At 35.5% G+C, this 20,720-nt stretch overlaps 1 protein-coding gene across 3 annotated transcripts in view; it reads right to left on the bottom strand.

Moving 5' to 3' along the window:
* LOC149779252 (uncharacterized) overlaps positions 1-20,720 on the bottom strand; it is a 132,623-nt gene that overhangs the window by 64,603 nt on the left and 47,300 nt on the right. For all 3 annotated transcript variants that reach the window (XR_016415594.1, XM_089939838.1, XM_089939837.1), the window contains exons 12-14: positions 16,124-16,344; positions 13,813-14,064; positions 13,280-13,414 (exon numbers count right to left, since the gene is read on the bottom strand). Coding sequence is in view for 2 of the 3 variants with exons in the window: in XM_089939838.1 (XP_089795964.1) it covers positions 13,280-13,414; positions 13,813-14,064; positions 16,124-16,344 (608 nt within the window). In the remaining variant the exon portion in view is untranslated. The remainder of the gene's footprint in view (positions 1-13,279; positions 13,415-13,812; positions 14,065-16,123; positions 16,345-20,720) is intronic.

Consider the following 20,720-nt stretch of genomic DNA (forward strand, 5'->3'; position numbering starts at 1 on the left):
ACCGACCCACGAGAAGCTACTGGCATGCTTTCTCACATATCTACATTGGCTGAATCTGAGACTCGAACCGGCGCAGACAGAGGTGAGATGGCAGTGATCCGTAACGGCGAACGCTTTAGACCACTCGGCCACTCGGGGCCCCTTTCATCTCGTCATGGAGGGATTCTGTGCGATATATTTCACCGTTTGGTTTGACAAACTGATCAAATTCACCTTCCTCATTACTTTTAAATAATCATACCGATACAGGATCGGTTTTACTTATTTCTTTAATAAAATCAAACATACCTCCCCCCATATCTGAGGGGTAAAATCTAACGGTTCGATCACGTGGAAATATTGTTACTGCGTTAGTCCATGCGTGCGCGTTATGATCGATAATATTTATTGGAGCTCCCTTCGATTTATATTTCGATTGGTACAGTACTTCTCCCGTTATTGTCGCTACGGTTATTGGAAATTTTAATATTTTTCCTAACTCAGCAACATCTTTTATTGTAGCACCGGTATCCTTAACTGAATCAGCCCACGAGTTTATTTTTTCACGTCTTAAATCAGTTAATCCATTTCCACGCATCGCGTTTGTAAAGTGTTCTATTACTCGTTCGGCTACACAATTTAACCTTGAAAATTTCATCGGCGCTAGTTTATCAACGTTGGGTTTTTTATTTACCTCATAGATTCCATAAATAACCGCTGTTACAGGATATGCTCGCTCATAATACGATTTGTCAATACCCGTCAGTAGACCCGGTCTGGAATTTTTACTTAATATGACAGTTTTATTATTGCCAAGGACAGGATCATATTTGTCACGGATAATCCAACTACCTGTTTCTGTTAATACAATAAATTTTACTCTGAAGAAATATTTTTGATTGCCCTCGTATTCAGCGATGTAGTTAATGATAGTTGCCGCTCGCTTGTCGTTCATTGTGGCATCCGTGACTTTGTCAGCTTTCTTGACTCCGTCAAGGCGTATAATCTTGAACGTTGACCATGTATGAGATGCACCATCCGTGTAAAATTCCTTCTTGGCGTCGTGAATTTTCGAGATCAGACTTTTATTTTTCGGATGAACCAAATCTCGCACTGGCAAGTCAGAAGATAATCTGTCAAGGTTGAATTTATATTTAACAGGCCTAGTTTGGGATAATCTCTCAAACTCGTTCATATAATTAAAACAAATATTTAAAATAAAAAATATTATATATACAATGTCTCAATGCAGATGGTTGATGATCGGCTCAGTAAATCGATGCAACAAATCCTGCAGAAAGGAATTTTGTTGGATGCACTCACAAAACATACGACGAGGAAGTCTAGGACCAATACCATGTCTGCGGTGTGGTATTGGAGTGCGAGGAAAAACAGAATTATGTGGAAAGTGCGGCGGAAAACGGTTCAGAGAACTTAAAAGATATTATGACAAAAAAAATAATAGCGGTGAAAACGCTATAAAATCCATGGAGGATTATATATCAAGATTTCAGACAAACAATGATTTAAACAAATAATATTATCATAATGGAGCAAAATAAATTTGTCCCACATCCTGTCATAACAAACTATGAATCAAATATTAATGGTATCATCAGACACTGCAAGTTGAAGAGACAAGTTGGCGTTGTTTCTAATACTGGCTATCTCAGATTTACAGTTGGAAAGAGAAGATATCATTGTCATCGTTTCATCTACGAATGTTTCTTCGGAGTGATCAAAGACAGTCTTGTTATTGATCATATTGACGGGGACACTCAAAATAACTCCCTGCACAACCTTCGAGTTGTCACACGAAGTGTGAACTCTGCATGTGGTAATACAGGAAGATGTAAGACAGTTTCTAGAAGGGCGGTAATTTCCACAAACACAGAAACTGGCGAAAAAATTATATTTCGTTCAATGTATTCAGCTGCTGAATATTTTGATATTGACTTGCGTGTGGTAAAATACGTCGCAGAAAATATAACCAGATCTACTTTCTCGAAAAAATATAAACAGAAAATTACCTTTCAGTATCAATAATTATCATCACCACATTATTAACTATCATCACCACATTGAATTAATTTTTTTAATTTATGTCACAGTATGTCCTCCATACACTACTGAATTTTTGATCATATAAAAGGGAGATTACTTTGTAATATATAGTTTTCTTCGTAGATTTTTGATTTTTTATGATCGTAATTAGTCAGTTTAACTAATTACATCTTCATTCATTGTATATAACCATTTCATTGTATATATCCATTTCATTGTATATATCCATTTCCTTAGTTAAGTTATATGTTTGTGCCGTCCAATGCATAATCTGAGCTCGCTAATACACTCGATAGGGGCTCTTCATTCATAATCTGAGCTCGCTAATACACTCGATAGGGGCTCTTCATTCATAATCTGAGCTCGCTAATACACTCGATAGGGGCTCTTCATTCATTGTATATGTTGTGCTGTCCTTGAAACATCCCGACAAACTCGCTAATACACTCGATAGGGGTTCTAGGGATAATTTTTTTTTATTTTAAAGATTTATATATTATATAATGAACCATGAAAATATCAATGATGTAATTGTTGCTATTAAAAAATTGAAAAAAGATGGAATTAATATATCTGATGAACTTAATCCTGAAAAAATAGTTTCTGACTTTGAGATTTTACAAGAACGTAAAAACCAGGGAACACACACACTATCATCTGAATACAAGCTCATGAAACGGATTCAGGCGGCAATGTTTCAGTCGCTAGCTACCGTAGAAGATGATCATGTGAAGGAGTTCGTTCCTCTCTCTGCCGCCGTAGAAAGAATTAAATCGCTATTATCCCACGAGTACGAGGCAAAGAAAACGATTAGTACTCGTATAAGACAATTAAGAAAAATTATGTCAGAGAGTAACTTCGTTACTGGTGAAACGATCCAGAGTAACTTCGTTACTGGTGATAATGAAAGTTTTGGTAACTGGGGTCCCTGTCAACGCTGACCACATGTAGTGTAAAATGATCAAATTTTCAGAAAAAAAAAATATTTTTTTTTGCAAGGCCGATTAATTTGTACCAAACACAAATTTGTGCGGCAAAAAAATAAATAAAAATCAGGGAAAAATAATATTTTTTCACAAATACGCGATTTTGACTACCAACTACCCCATCAGAAATAAGAAAAAATTGATATTTATTTTACAAAATACAAGAAAAATACACGAATTACTTGATTCTGACAGGGTAGTTGGTAGTCAAAATCAAGAAAATTTAACTTTGTCAAATTGTTTCTAGTAAATTTTATTTATTATAAATTAATTTTATTTATTAAGAATATTATTTTTACTGAAGATTTATTTTTTTTTTACTAAAATCAAGAAAAATGCACGAATTACTTGATTCTGACGGGGTAGTTGGTAGTCAAAATCAAAGAAAAATGTACGAATTACTTGATTTCTGACGGGGTAGTTGGTAGTCAAAATCAGGAAAATTGAGCAATTTCGTTGTATTTTAGTAAAAAAAAATAAAAATCTCAGTAAAAATAATATTCTTAATAAATAAAATTTATTAGGAACAATTTGACAAAGTTAGAATTTTCTTATTTCTGACGGGGTAGTTGGTAGTCAAAATCAAGTAATTCGTACATTTTTATGTTTCTGACGGGGTAGTTGGTAGTCAAAATCAAGTAATTCGTACATTTTTATGTTTCTGACGGGGTAGTTGGTAGTCAAAATCAAGTAATTCGTACAATTTCAGTAAAAAAATAATAAAAATCAGGAAAATTAATAAATCTTATTTTTTTTTGTGATAGAAATTTTAATTTTTACTTTCATCGACCAGCTTTTTTAGCTGCCTAGGCCGATTAATTTGTACCAAACACAAATTTGTGCCAGTAATAATAAAATATTTTTTTATTTATTTTTTTTAAGTTGATCGAATTTGAGTCTGATCTCTGTCACAAATGTTCTTCTAACTGTTAAGAAATTCTCGTGTGTAAAAACCCTCCATTACATAAAGATCTACGATTTCACATACAGATTTATCACAAGTTCTTCTCCACGTATGTCAATTAAGCAATTAAGGTGGTCTGTGAGTTTAAAATTGATTCGTGTTAACATATTATTGTGACACCGCAAATACACAGGATTAGTTGGTTCTTGCACGATTAAACTTCCAGGGGGAACTTGTGGTGTGAACGTGTATAGGATGTATCCTTGTTGAGCTTGATTTGATCTTCCGAGATCTATTTGATAGCTGCCATCGATTACGTCACAAACCAGATTGACCGCGACCGTCGGTGTTATATTAACGATTCCCGAAGATATGTGTCTTCCGCCGCCATGTGGATCATTATCATATCTAAGATAGGTTGGATATGGTGCTAGTTTTCTCCATGCATCGAGTATTTTAGGAAAAAACTCATCAATGACATCACTGACAGATTTTCTTAATTTATCCGGATTATAATCACGAAATTTAAATGTTACAATGTCAGCTTCAGATATGTTGTACTTGGTTGCGAAAAATCTTCTATAATCGCCAGATGATTCAAAAACCAGGTTTATGATTCTATTATGAAAATATTCAATAGTATCAGCTATATGATTTAAAATTTCTATTTGTTTAATAATTTCTTCACGCGTAGATGTCAAATCAGACAAATATTCATGAAAAAGGACACGTAAATTATTTAGTTGCTCTTTGTGGTCTGAATTTATGATATTAATGACATTACTGATATTTATATCATAAAATGAATTACCACCATCAACATTGTGTAAAAGCCAATAGTATTTACCAGTTCGCTCGACACGAAATTGATCACGTTTATCCCATACCCGTTTTTCTATGTTCCACCAAAAACTTGTATAATTCATTTTAATATTATGATGAAAACTTTTCGATGATGTAAAATCATCCCGAGTTGGTTCTGGTAGTCTTTCATACACCGGGGGAATTTCAGGCCAGCCTAGTACGGATCTGATTGAAGATTTATAAATATCAACGACGTAATCGGGAGAATGTATTTCAACCGTCGAGGACAGGGTGGGTTCATGAACATTAATTGATATTTTTGCTTCTTTTCCTGTTATTGATTTTATTCTACGTTGAAATTCCTCACTGATCTCTTCAATCTCGTAACTGCCAGTTGGTATTCCAACAACAACCCAGTCAGGTGTTCCATCGGGTTTGTTCTTGTTAGCAAATACAAGCGAATTATTTGCTGGTGTACCATTAAATGATTTTGATCTGATATTTGGCCAGCTGTAATATACTCGTAATTGCGCTAGTGCTATTTCTTTTACTGGAATTGCAGTAGGAAAATTAACACTAAATTCAGGATTAATTGAACTTACCGAGATCATCGTTATCTTGTGCGGGTTGTGTTGGTCACAATCTGCTGGAGTAATTCTGTCATTATTGATACTTGTATCTTTAATACCGATACCTTCGTCGTATATTTTGGTTATCATTGAAAATTCGAAATCAGATATAATTCCATCACTGAGACTCGCTGATAACAACGAGGATAATTTCGAGTATGCTACCGTCGCTGTATGTAATTTTATTTTGTAATCGGATAATTTTTCGTTCGTGCAAGTACATATTTTTTTTTGCAATGATATTAAGCACACCTGCAATAGTTGTTGCTGCTGAAATACAAATAGTTACAGCTACTGGTGCCATCGTTGTCAACGCTGATAATATTACACCGGTTCCAGCAACAACAGCGGATACTGAATAAACAATCACATCAACGATAACCAATAGTCGTCGATATTTTTTTACTTTTACTGTATATTGATCAACTTGATCTTTTAGCGCCGCCTGCCATTCACGCGCTTGATTGTATCTGTATTGTGCACCGTCCATATATATTTTTATGCAGTAACCAATTGAGGTGTTTCAGCTACAAATTCCAAACACCACCAGTAAGATGTTGCGGTTAATTCCTTATCAGCTGCTTCCAGAATAAATATTTCTTCGTTTGCGCTATTTAATACAACAGATACAACCCCGGAAAACCTGTCGGTGGAATGACGCCATGGAAACGTTGTAAATATTTCAAATTTTGCAGCACTAAACACAGACAGCCTGTACATGCCAGTGACTGTTGCGGTATATTTGATAGTATTATTTTGCTGCGACCATGTTGCAAATCCCGATGATACCGTGCATACGATGTTTGTGATATGCCCGGGAGTTATTCCAGCTGGAATTTTAATCAAATTGGTTTTATTGATAATCTCAGGAATTCCCGCTACGATGTCTTGCTGTGTTCGTTTGATCGTGTCAATGTTGGTCTTGATATCCTGCTGTGTTTTCTTCTGTGGTTTTTTGATGGTTTCTGTGAAATCTTGCAAAAGCGCCCGCGTGAACGTCATACTCAGCCCGTAACGTGGATAATTTACCATCCACGTTGTCAACGTATTTTTTTGTTGCTGCGTCTTCGTCAGATGTTGGATCTCTTAAAACTAATATTTTATTTCCGTTCATGCTGAGTTCACCCGTCATTGTGTCGCCGGTGCTTTTCACACAATTAGCAACGCTTTTTGTAATTTCATTTCTAATTGTTGCAAACGATATACTTGAATCTCTGATTTTGCCGTTGTCAGTAAACACGGGAATATTATCCGTAACTGCACCAAGTACTCGCCGAACTATATCATCCCATTTGATATTGCTGGTTTTTAGTTTACCATGTTGATCCTGAAAAATAACAACCTCATCTGGGTCAACTCCAGCCAGGTTCATAATATCAGCGAGGTCATCCTTAGTCGCATACTTCGACAGATCAACGTCGCCGGATGCTCTCTTAACACGTGAAGAAGATCTTCCGTAAATATCAACCATTATATAAAAATCTAAGATCTGTTTAAAACGCTTTACGCGCAACATATCGGTTGCTTGTATAATCGTGCACGACTTTATGTGGCGGCCTGGATGATTTTGATATAGCATCGAGTACATTAATTACTTCACGGCCGCATATTGGTGGATCTGTCATTGTTTGTGTGGGTAGCGTTGAATACCAAACTTTACAACCAGAGGTTGTTGCGTGAAGTGGTGCGACATACTTGATAAATTCAACAGGTGGAGTTAACCCGTACGAATCAAAATAAATGATTCCACGTGGATCAACCGCGTATGATACCCAATGAGTACCGGGTCCGGAACGTTCGTCAAGATTAATAATACCTGTTTCGAGTTTGTTTGGTTGTTTCGGTAATTGATCTCGCATAAAAACACCTCTAAAGGCTTTTATTTTTAATTTTTTAGCAGCATTAAGTAAATCAAAATTTGATGCTGGAACGTCTAACGAAGTGATCCTGGAAGCCTTAGGCCTCTCCCCCAACGAGATCCTGGCAATCTTAAGCCGCGTCCCTTTTTTTTGTATCCTTGCCCTGTTGCTTTCTTTAGTGCCATTCCAGCAGCTGTTCCAACAGCACCTAATGCGGCTGCTTTTGCTACGGCTGGAGCAGCTGCAGCTATTAATGCCGGAATGGCCGCGAGAAGTGGAAATATACCACCGGTTTTAAACATGTCTTTGATGGCGCTCGGGGAGAGATGGAATTGAACTCCAGTTTTTGATTCTAGGGCTTTATTGAAATGTTTAATCTGATTATTTGTCAACGATAATTTGTTTGGACCACCACTAATCTGATCTCGTTTTAGTGATATTTTAGTTCCGCATTTGTTGGCAGTTTTTGATTGAAGCTTTTTTACCTGACCGGGAGTCAGAGTAACATTAACATGACCATACGACATTTTTATATAAATAATATTTTTCTAAATAATTAAAGATTTTCCACTGGTGCATCAACAACTCTCATTCGACCACTACCACCTTCAAGTAACATGGCTTTATCGCTAAGTATGACCGCGATCGCTCTGTAGAAGGCACCAGCACCTGGTGGGTTAGTAACATGAGCTCGAAAGTGTATATCAACAACAGATTGTTTGGATAAATCAAGATGTTCTAGTGAAAAATAATAAATCGGATATAGACCTGTAAAATCTAATTGTGATATTTGCAAACCGGTATCTATATTTTGATCACGTCCCATGAATGACATTAAACGATGATATGCGCGCGCTACATGATTTTGTGCATAATTTAGTTGTATATTTTCTGTTGGTTCTTGATGTCCATTTATCCGTAAGGAAACTTCATTAACTCCAAGGTTATCAAATATCATATGTGAAAGTTGTTGATCATTTATCCGGTCAATATTTTGCAGTGCAATAAAAATATGTCGTGGTGCAGAAACACCCTGTTGTGATGCTATATGCCATGTAAATAAACCATTAATATTGCTTTGAGCAGCATCTGTGGTTACTGTTAACCATGATAGCAATGATTTACCGCCTTGATCCATAAAAGAAAGTAATTTTTGTTCCTCAGTAATAGATGGAGTTATTACTGGCATCCACAATGAAAGTTTTAATATATTTACTTTACCATCAGCAACACCAGCACCTCGCCAGATTGCATCATTATCATCACCTTTTCTTACGAGCACAATTGTGTGTTTAGCTCCAAAGATGACTTTTCTAACATTTCTGCAAAATCCAAAGATGTGAGATAATGGAATTGCACAAGAAAAATTTCTATTATCTCCCGACAGCGCTGCTCGGCGTGTTGCAAATCCCAGGTTGTAAGTCGCATTAACACTTTTTATAATATCAAAATCAGCACCTGGTCTGTCTGCGTGCTCAAAATCAACTGGTTGTGGATTAACTGCAGTATTTTGTGGTGTCAGTAATTTAGTATACTGAACATGATCAGCGTTGTTGGTAATATCCTTAGCAAACATCATTGTTGGACCAGCTGATCTTGTAAAGTCGTCAGAATATCTCGCTAGACCAATTATTGTTGTGGCAACATCAACATCCTTCTGAACTGATTCAATATTTTTTCCATCAATCATGTATGTGGCGCTATCAAACAATGCCATAATCCCGTTGTTGACAAAACCAACACGTAAATTAGCAGCATATGGCGTATTAGCTACAACATTCGTTACAAGTCTACCTTCTACTTCAATAAACGCTTCAGCGGGCAAGAAATATCTACTTGTATCATGAACCTGTAATTCGATTCTCCCCCGCTGATTTGGCAGTCTTGCGTCATAAGAATAAAACTGATAATCACGTACAGATTCGTACTTAAGGACAGGTGCCTCCATATCAAATGCTGGGTCTGATTCGCGCCTGAACATTTTTATTATAGTTACCATTTTTCAAATGATGATCGTCGTCGACGAAGACCGCTTCCTGCTATTAAATTTGCTGTTATATTTTTTTCTGCTTCTTCAGATATCGCCGCTAGTTTTTGATTTGCAGCCTGATTTATTATTTTACTTACATCTGCGGGCATCACCTCAGTACTTGCCAGTTTCACTGGTGGTTGTTGTTTTCGTCGCAATAATCGTGCTAGTCTTTCCTTGATCGCCGAGAACGCCTTACCAGCAACATTGACAATTGCTCCAGGAGCTTTATCACGAACAATATCAATAGCCTTCATCGATAATTGTTTTGCAACAGGTGCTACTTTGGGAGCTATCCTCGTGAATAATCCCCGAATGATATCACCAAGTCCATCTCTGTAAATAACACTATAGATTGGTAATCGTGAGTTTACCGCTCTGACCTGTACAGGTTTGCGATGATTATTATGTATTATCATCTTATTTTTATTTACCATTTATCTAACAACTAGTCATCAACAAGTTCATCGATAAGTTCTCGGTAAACGCCGATATCCATGATACCACCTTGAAATAGTCGCCGACAAATATCAGCTGCTTCATTGGTTATTTCTGGTGAATTATTTCCGGCACGTTTTCCTCCTATGAGAACTTCTAACCGTGACATGTCATTGATGATATTATCAGGACAAACAAAATTATTTCCCAGACCACTTCCCGTTGCTCCTTCTTCTTCTTCTGATTTCTTAAATAGTCTTAAGGGAGATCTTTTATTAAATAGTCTTGAGGGTGATACTTCTTCTTCTTCTTCTTCCTCACTTATTGTTCTGAGAGATTGTGATACTTTTGATTCTTTTTGTGCAAGATACATATCTATGTTTCTGCGATAATCATTATATACCTCATCAGTGGAGTAAACTCTATCTTTATCGTAATATATACGATATATCCATTTATACCAGGTTTCATCACTAATACGAGTGGAACTATATTCAGGTCTTAAAAGTTCTTCTTTTTTATTTAAACTGTCTGCTGCAAGTTTTGATAACGTATTAATATTCTTAATTTCCTTTTTTATGAATTTGATACCCGCACTAGTAAATTTATTACTCAGCGTAATCATTTTCCCTTCATCATCTTTCATATCACCTATCTCAGCACGAAGTTTTCCAATTTCTTCAAGTATTTCCTCACCAACAGGTGGAGGCTGAGCCGCAGCTATTTCCCTGGCTATGCCAGGTGGAAGATCTCGTAAAATCTTCTTTGCCTGTTTAGTTCTTCTTGCTATTTTTTCAGTCTGCGCTACAGTTTGTTTTGATACCGGAAGAAGATCTTCTTTGACAACTGTTGTAACTTTCTCAGTAGCTGCAGTGACGGGTTTAAACAGTTTTTTAGTGTCCTCTTCATACTCAACTTGTGCTTCTTGCTGCGCTTGTAGATTTTTTCTGAATGAGTCTCTGACAGGAAGAAATTTTTTAATTGCTTCTAATCGTTCTCGAGCTGTTCTTGCAGTATGAGATTCTGGATGTATCATTTTATTATAACATAATGATTTAATTAATATCAGCAGAAGGGGTGTAAATTAAATTAAACAGATAATGAACAACTGTGCGTGGCTGCGTCAAGGAACCACTAACAATTGTAATAAAAAATGCCGTGGAGAATATTGCAAGAAACATAAAGAAAAACCTTCATGCTGGTCCACGAAGTTGTGTTGAAAACAACTTCGTTAGAGGATTATATCAGATTTGCAAAAATTGCGGTGGAGATCGATACAGAAGTTTGATGATATATTATAAACACAGAAAGAACATAAATCCAAAAATAGAAAAACCACCATCAGAACTTGAATATTACTTGAAACATAGAACAAATAAAGATGAAACAGATGAGGAAAAACGACAGCGAGAACGCGTTGAAAAATATTCATCAAACTTGGTATGGTGGTAAATTAATAGCAGCAGAGAGGGTACCTACCAACGTTGGTCGTCAAAAAAATAAACAAGAATAAATAAACACGTAGAGTACTTTATTTTTTCAGCTACTATTTCGAACTGAGGTTTTATTAGTACAATCGGTCATTACAGAAATAAAACATCTCAAGGAAAAGTTCATTTGTAAAAATCTTGACCTTTCTATGAGATGATTTATTTTGTTTGTTTTATTTGTTTTGTCGGAATTCTATGGTCTGTTCACCCTCTCTGCTGCTCTTGCTGCAGTATGACTTGATGTAGTATGACTAGTATGAATTGATGTATTGTGATTGCAGTATGACTTAATGTAGTATGACTAGTATGGCTTGCAGTAGGACTATAGTATGACTTGATGTATTTATGACTATAGTATTAGTTGCTGTAGTATGACTTGCTGTAGTATGACTTGCTGTAGTATGAATGTAGTATGATTACTATGTCTCACTGTAGTATGACTAGTATGACTTGATGTAGAATAATTATATTATGACTTGCTGTAGTATGACTACGACTTGCTGTAGTATGACTATAATATGACTTGCTGTAGTATGATTATAGAATGACTTGCTGTAGCATGACTATAGTATGACTTGCTGTAGTATGAATGTAGTATGATTACTATGTCTCACTATAGTATGACTAGTATGACTTAATGTAGCATGACTAGTATGACTTGATGTAGTATGACCAGTATGATTATTGACTCACTGTAGTTTGACTAGTATGACCTGATGTAGCATGGCTAGTATGACTTGATGTAGCATGACTTGCTTTAGAATAACTATAGCATGACTCAGGGGTTAGTAGCATATTTCTTTAAAAATTGTCAAGGTTTTTCAAGGTGCTATCTTACATTAATTTTAAAGGATACATAATGAAGTCAAGATTATGATCATTGATATCATTCCCATTACTAATCATCCTACCTCTGGACATTAGAGTAATGAACAGTCACTGAACTAGGTTCATTTTACTCTGTCTACACTACACTATTTACAAAGTCCAAAATATTTTAGAGTGAATTTTTCAGTTCTTGCAGCTTGTCATCAAGCTGTTTTTCAAGAGTTTCAAGTTCTGCAATTTTGTCCCTAATACTTTTCCCCAAACTATTTGATGTAATGGCAAAGGAAATTTTCCTATGGGTCTCTGCTATCAATGCATAGTCAGCAGCAGCAATGATGTAGTATGACTAGTACGACTTGCTGTAGTTGGATTGTAGCATGACTTGTTTTAGTAAGACCTTATGTATGACTTGATGTAGTATGACTAGCATGACTTGAAGTATGACATTGTGTAGTATGACTTGCTTTAGTAAGACCTGATGTAGTATGACAATGTGGTATGACTAGTATGACTTGATGCAGTATGATGGTAGTATGACTTGATGCAGTATGATGGTAGTAAGACCTGATGTAGTAGGACAATGTAGTATGACTAGTATGACTTGATGCAGTATGATGGTAATACGACCTAATGTAGTATGACAATGTATTATGACTAGTATGACTTGATGCAGTATGATGTTAGTATGACTTGATGCAGTATGATGGTAGTATGACTTAATGTAGTATGATTAGTATAACTTCGTGTAGTATAACTGATAAAGCAGAAGCAAGGCTCTTTAATGAAAATTAAATTCTGCATTGTTAGGAGATACACAACTTATTGAATAGCCTACTTTATCTGTGAATTTCCAAAATGACAAACAAAAACACTGACCATGACTTTGAAGGAGAAGAATTATTAAAAAATTTAAACTGCAGTCTTACTGATTTTGGAAATGAAAACTATATCAAGATTCAAAAAAGTAAATGCTGAAATTATGTCTGAGTCAAAAGATTAAAGCTGTCTGAATATAAAAAAGATGGCTGAAATTCAGAGTCCAATGATCACCTTTAGAATTTCTGTCACTATACCTTCCATAGCAAACTTTCCAGCGAATGGAAGCATTGTACATTGTTTTTCAAACTGCAAGCTACCTCTCTGGACATTTTTAAACTTTTGTTCCAGTGGAAATGTACAAACCAAATCCATCTTATTAAGCTAACAACACACTGCATTAAAAATATAGCATTTAAAGCAAGACTGAACTCAGCACAATAAATTACTGACCTCTTCTGTCTGCTGGAGTGACTGTTCCACATTCTGCAGTCGTTCTGTCTTCTCTGCCAGTTCCTGCCGCAGACTGGTTAGTTGTCTGTTACTATTCTCTGCCTGACTGGTTTTGTTTTCAACTCTCTCCTGAAGCTGTATGAAAGGAAGAAAAATAATTTTTCTTTAACAGCTTTTAAGTAAAAAATATGGTCTGATGATTAGAAAGTGAAATTATTGTATACTCATACATAAAACAATAAGCAGCAAGGGTTCCTGCCGAAAAATAAACTTTTAACTTAATACTCCAAAAGAACCTGTTAAAACAGAATGGAGATACTTATTTTTATTATGTCTCCTTCAATGTAAAATCTTCATTAGACTTGTGATATGAAAAAAAATTAAACAAGGTCACAAGTAATTATAATTTTTTTTTTTCTTGCAAAGCATAATCAAGAATCTTGAAAAAAAATCTCAGCATCTGTTACCATTATCATAACCATATTTCTGATGAAAGAAAAAAATACATCAGAATTTTTGTGGGTAAAACTTACAATTTCAATCTGTTTTTCATAATCCTTGCAGTGTTCTCTGTGTAAAGCCTGAATTTTTTCCATACTTTCCCGCATTTGATTCATCTCTTGCTGTTTCCCAAACAGTTCCCTGTGAAGCTTCTGTGATTCTTCCTCTTTGACCACAAGCTCCTTTTCAAGTTGTCGCATCTGTGATGCATTCTGAGACATATGGGCAGTTTTTTCCTCCAGCTGTTCCTCCAGAACAGTCACCTGGCTATTTTTCTTACGCACCTACAATGTATTTAACTTTATCTTGAGTAACAGTGATAGTGAAAATGAGTGATTGTTGTTACAGATGCTTCAAAGTGAAAATGAGTGACTGTTGTTACACATGCTTCAAAGTGAAAATGAATGACTGTTGTTACAGATGTTTCAAAGTGAAAATGAGTGACTTGTTACACATGCTTCAAAGTGAAAATGAGTGACTGTTGTTACACATGCTTCATAGTGAAAATCAGTGACTATTGTTACAGATGCTTCAATCATAAAACTGTAATTCATGTTCATAACAGTTTTTAAAAAAATAATTTCATGATTACAGATAATGTTCGATCAGAATGGTTTAAATGTTAAGCAATTTCTTATTTTTTATATTAAAGTTTTGGGATTTATATTAATTTATCTGAAAACTGGTACAGAACAAAAGTATTAACATAATGATTTGATTTGCTAGATCAGGTCTTGTTGTAAGCATCTGAAAATCATGATCATGGCCCTATGCTTTGGGTGTCTTACTAATCCGGATAATTAAAAATCACAAATTCCACACGATCTATGGTAGCAATCAAGATCACATTATTGTTTTTCTACGATAATTTATTACTTCAATTATTTTGGATCAATGTTCTCCAATTCAATCTTAACTCCACTGATAAACATAATATTACATCACTTCATCCAGGTTAATACTCTATATTTGGATTAATTCTATTGACAAACATAACATTACATGAATTCATTCAGGTCAATACTCTTTATTTGATTTAACTCTATTGACATAATATTACACGAATTCATTCAGGTCAATACTCTCTATTTGATTTAACTCTATTGACAAACATAACATTACATGAATTCATTCAGGTCAATACTCTCTATTTGATTTAACTCTATTGACAAACATAACATTACATGAATTCATCCAGGTCAATACCCTTTGATTTAACTCTATTGACAAACATAACATTACATGAATTTATGCAGGTCAATACTCTTTATTTGATTTAACTCTATTGACAAACATAACATTACATGAATTCATTCAGGTCAATACTCTCTATTTGATTTAACTCCATTGACAAACATAACATTACACGAATTCATGCAGGTCAATACTCTTTATTTGATTTAACTCTATTGACAAATATAACATTACATGAATTCATTCAGGTCAATACTCTCTATTTGATTTAACTCTATTGACAAACATAACATTACATGAATTCATTCAGGTCAATACTCTCTATTTGATTTAACTCTACTGACAAACAAAACATTACACAAATTCATTCAGGTCAATACTCTCTATTTGATTTAACTCTATTGACAAACATAACATTACACGAATTCATTCAGGTCAATACTCTTTATTTGATTTAACTCTATTGACAAACATAACATTACATGAATTCATTCAGATCAATACTCTCTATTTGATTCAAATCTACTGACATAATATTACACGAATTCATTCAGGTCAATACTCTCTATTTGATTTAACTCTATTGACAAACATAACATTACATGAATTCATCCAGGTCAATACCCTTTGATTTAACTCTATTGACAAACATAACATTACATGAATTCATGCAGGTCAATACTTCTTATTTGATTTAACTCTATTGACAAACGTAACATTACATGAATTCATTCAGGTCAATACTCTCTATTTGATTTAACTCTATTGACAAACATAATAATATTACATGAATTCATGCAGGTTAATACCCTTTATTTGATTAAACACTACTGACACACATACACACACACACACAAATTCATTCAGGTCAATACACTCCAATATGATTTTAACTCTATTACAACTCCAAAGAAACCAATGCATCTTTGTTGAGATTGATTTTATCAATTTTTGTCATACATAAACCATATACAAGATATAAACATACAAGGAAAGTGCAAATCAAAGACAATTAAATGAGGAAAAAATGGAAATGATGATGATGATGATGAATACAATGTCAACAAAAAGTGATGGTGACCATGATAGCAATGAAATAACAATGACAGTATTGTGAAAATAATAACGATGATGTTAAAAAAATCTCACCTCTCGCTCCAGGTTTGACACCTCCAATGACTTCTCATTAATTTGCTCCTGTAGCTCAATCATCTGAGAGTTCCGCTGGTTGATCCGCATCTCAAATGAGGAATTCTGAGTGTCTCGATCAGACAGTTCTCGCTTCAACTCACTCACTTGGGCACTCAGCCTTGACTTCTCAACTTCCAACTGCGTCAATAAAGACTCCAGTTCTTTTACTCTCTCGGCCTCTGTTAAATCAAACATTCTTAGAGATATTTCACTTACATAATACTTCGACTGAGAGCTAAATTACTTCTAAAACATTTAATGTAAGCAAACTGATGACACATGATCTTAAGATAAATTCAACATCTCCACTTATCTATGACCTACAAAAACAGTATGTGTTTTTAGCTTCAATCTTACAAAAAAATTAGGGTAAGTATAAATTAATTGATTAATATTAATTTAATTATTTTACTGTTACTCTTTTCTTCTCCATAACAAACAACAGATCTGTTTATTGACCTACTATCAATGTACTTAATCTATCAACTGTCATAAATTGTGTGTTCCACAGTCCAATGATACAGCATGATAAAGCTTCTAAAGACCAAATAAAACTCTTTTTGATGACAGGACTAATAGGAATTTTCAAGTTTCTAAATGTATCACAGTATACTAGGTAGTCAGTTTATTTGGCTCATGCTGTTTTGTCTTTGTGCAGTAGATGTTTAAGAGGCAATGCAATAAAATGAAAAGCATCTATGTGATCATTAGAACAAATATTTTTTACCACATCTAATGAATGAAGCTGAATTTACACCACAATATTAAATTTTTCTTAAATCAGTGTATGCATGAGTTAGGTTTTTAACATAGCTTTAATACTTTTTCAGTCACATCGCTACGATGTCTCCAGTGTGACAGTTTATAGTGATGTTTAGCACTGGGGTATCATGCCGCAGACATGTAGCATGATGTCCCACCCAGTCACATTATCCTGACACCAGGCCTACCAGTCCTAAAACTAACCTCTTAATGCTGAGCGCCCAGCGAGGCAGCTGTTAGTACCATTTTTTAAAGTCTTTGGTATGACTCGGCCAGGGTTCGAAATCATGACCTCCCATATCCAAGGCAGACACTCTAACCTCTAGGCCACCGGAGTGGTTTTCTTAAATCAGATATAAAACAAGAATATTGCAAATGGTATGATACCTCACCAATGTGACGTTCATTGTTTCAACGTATCTTCTCTAGTATATTTCAAGAATACACGAAAAGACAGGATAAGGCTACATGTCAGCATTCATCGTTTTTGGATCTGAACTTTATGCTACTGGTTACAAATTCAACAAGGCTTTTTCTAAAGAATAACAAAACATGTACTAACTTCTGCTCAAATTTTTGGTAAATAAAGTTTCTTTGAAACTACTTATTCAACTAGATTAGCATTGACATTTCGAGAAAAAAATCTGCTACATCCTTAATCCCGCCTTCCAGAAATGAAGATATGATTATTTTCCCTCTACACACCATTTAATCAAAGGGAAAAACCTCTTCCCAATTACCTCCCCTTACCACTGCCAGTTTTCCACCTATCAACCAGATGTTAACCTGTTTTAAGCTAAGTGATACTGCAACAAAAATGCTTGTATTTGCAGGAGGTGCAGAAATGTTTATAGTAATGAGATCAGGTTAGTATCCTCGGTAAAAGCTAATCTACTAACAAATTTTCTTTCTCATTTGAAAATATTCCCAGATCACATTAATGCTAGGAGCATTGATAATAGCAGGAGGAAATGTTGAGCATCCTAACTCGACCATGGAAACATTTTGAGGAAAAACTGGCCAAGTTTCCTACATGAAGGATAATCTGCTCTACTGACAATCAATAGCCAAATTACCCATATGACCATACAAGGATAAGAAGAAAATAATGAATTTCTTCTTACCAATAAAAATTCCAAGTGAATCCAGTATAAACACCCAACAAATACCAATAAGGAGGTTGTGTTGACATGAACTGAGCCTTTTGGTCATCTAGGATACAGTCGTTGTACCAAGTTTCAATTCTTATCTATGCATGGCTAGAACTTGGATACAAAATCTCATGAAAGTTTACTGCATGACAACCAACAGCTTTTATTATGCCTGGGATCAAAATGTGAAATTACTCATGAGCTGAAATCCTCATAAGATATATCTAATCAAAAAAGACTTTAGTACACTGAGCATCTTACCTACATCATGATGCTAGAGCTTGAGGGTTTATATCCTGAGCTTTCAACAGAATTAAAAAGACACGTCATGCCCCACAACTTTCATCTGTGTGCTTCATGAAATGCTTGAAAGCATGGAGAGTGTCTTGCATAACTCCTATCTTGATGTATTGATCAAAGAGACACTGCCCATGATCCCTTGTTGACTGCCAGCTGGTTGTGTCATTTAAACTAGTGATATATCTTATCTGAAGTGAAGATAGTTCAGGTCATTTGAAAGGGCATGGAACTCACTCATTCTGCATAATAAACCTAAAGCTATCAGAAAGCCTGCCTTGTCAGACAACTGCTTCTGTAAGGTTTTCTATGTAGGTTTTGAACTAATTTGAACTGAACCATGCCAAAGCCCATGAATGGTTCCATTTAGCAAACAGAGTGAAAGAATTTGGTCCATTAAATTCAAAACTAGCTTGCAAGTCTAAGAGATCTTTACCATTACCAATTTCTCCTAGGCCATAATGCCCCAAAGTGTTGGATACCCTAAAGCGGTACTCTTTAATGGCAATCACAAACAGCCAGCTGCAGGACTAAAGTCCTCAAAGGGATTTGACTGTGGACCTTGCACTAGTCCCTGAAAACGCTTTCCCACACTAGCCTTCAAAGTGGAGGGTGTTCGAGCTCACAAGATTATCTCCATAACTTAAAATTCCTCTCTTCATAAAGCTCTTTTGATAAATGTCAGGTGTGATGGAGAAGCATGACCTTGTTGAGATTAAATGCCAGAGACTATAGCTGTTTGAGCAGGTTCAGTCTCACCAGATTTTCCATGGAACATCTATCACTAGATTAAGCAGACCACTCACTCAGACCTTGTCTGACCTGAAAGGGAATCTCAGAATCACTCTGCACTTCTGAACTGTTAATTTCAATTTTATTTTCAGTACCAAAACCTTGGGAAGGGCAAAGCAGGGCCTAACACACCACCCAACTGACTGATAGTGCATCCACAGCCCAGGATTGACAGCATGTCAGCCATTAAATTGAGCCTGTCATGAATGTGTCAGTTCTGGACAGTCATCTTTAGCTAGATGCAACAGAACAGAGTCAGGGGATTTGGTCCCCCATCCCCTTGAGGAGGCAGTTTATCATGTCTGAGCTCTCCAACATGACACATCTGCTTTCCAACAAAAGATGTACCCTCAAGAAATGAAAAGCATCAACTAAGGCCTTCATTTCTATAAGACGTACATGATGAGGTAACTCCTCCAGATCTAAATGCCACTTAACATGGTTAAGCAAGACAACAGGTGGACTCCCCGACCATATGAACTGGCATCCATACATATCGAAACTTCTGGATGGGGCCAAAGCTGGAATTTAAAAAGAATTTTAGTGCAGTTACTTTGATAGTGATCGTAACTAGCTACTTAAAGGAGACTAGAAATCAAAATTTTCCTTCTACGTATGTAATTCTCTACAGATTTTAATTCGACTGACATGTTTATAAATTAAATATCGTAAGCGGGTAGTGATTTTATTGCATGGAAGATACCATGATTCCGTAAATTGCCGAGTTTTTCCGAGTTTTAATGAGACGACAGATCACGTGGTACCGTGACGCAATACTAGCCAGTCCTCGAATACAAACATAAACATTGGCGAGCGAGGCAGACGGAAGGAGACCACATTTGGGTTGCACATTCAAAACTTGAATCTGCAGTCTGATATAATAGTTTATGTACTGTACTGGTCAGTGTTAAAAGAATTTTTTTTAGGCACAGGCCCCGGGCAGGTGACTTAAATAAACTCAAGCCCTGACTGAAATTCCACAAGCCCGAACAGTTCATAGCTGTCAACTCTCAAGCCGGGAGAAAAACCTCCTGATTTTGGGGGTATTTCCTCATCTACATCCCGATCTCGTAATATCTCTAAATTTTTCGCAGCGAAGTCCCGATAATTACATTATGTCTGTCAATTTTCATTTGTCAGAAGAAGAAAAAAAACAACCCCAAACCGTTTATAAATAGATGTAACGTATGCAATCCACAGTCTAAGCTGCCACACTGCAGACATCGTAGTGATATGACTGAAAAATTGCTAAAGCTACGTTAAAAATTCAAATCACACGCACACACGTCTAAATCCGGCACTGGACGAAATAATTAATATCACACAACATTTTTTTTCTTTTTTTTTTTCTTCTTCAGTAAATAGAACGTGAAAATTAAACATTATTCAAGTAAATTTCAGATGCTTTTAAACAACTACAACAGTACTATAGTATAACAAAATTAAAAGAATACAATTGTCACCAATTAGCTTAAATGAATGATCACTGTGAAATTTTCTCTGCAAACAAAAATCGCATCTCCATTTCCGCCAAAGAAACTCGGCCAGTTAAC

Source organism: Sinohyriopsis cumingii, chromosome 17 (assembly GCF_028554795.1).
Source record: "Sinohyriopsis cumingii isolate HCF-2022 chromosome 17, ASM2855479v2, whole genome shotgun sequence".
Taxonomy (NCBI): Eukaryota; Metazoa; Mollusca; class Bivalvia; order Unionida; family Unionidae; genus Sinohyriopsis; species Sinohyriopsis cumingii.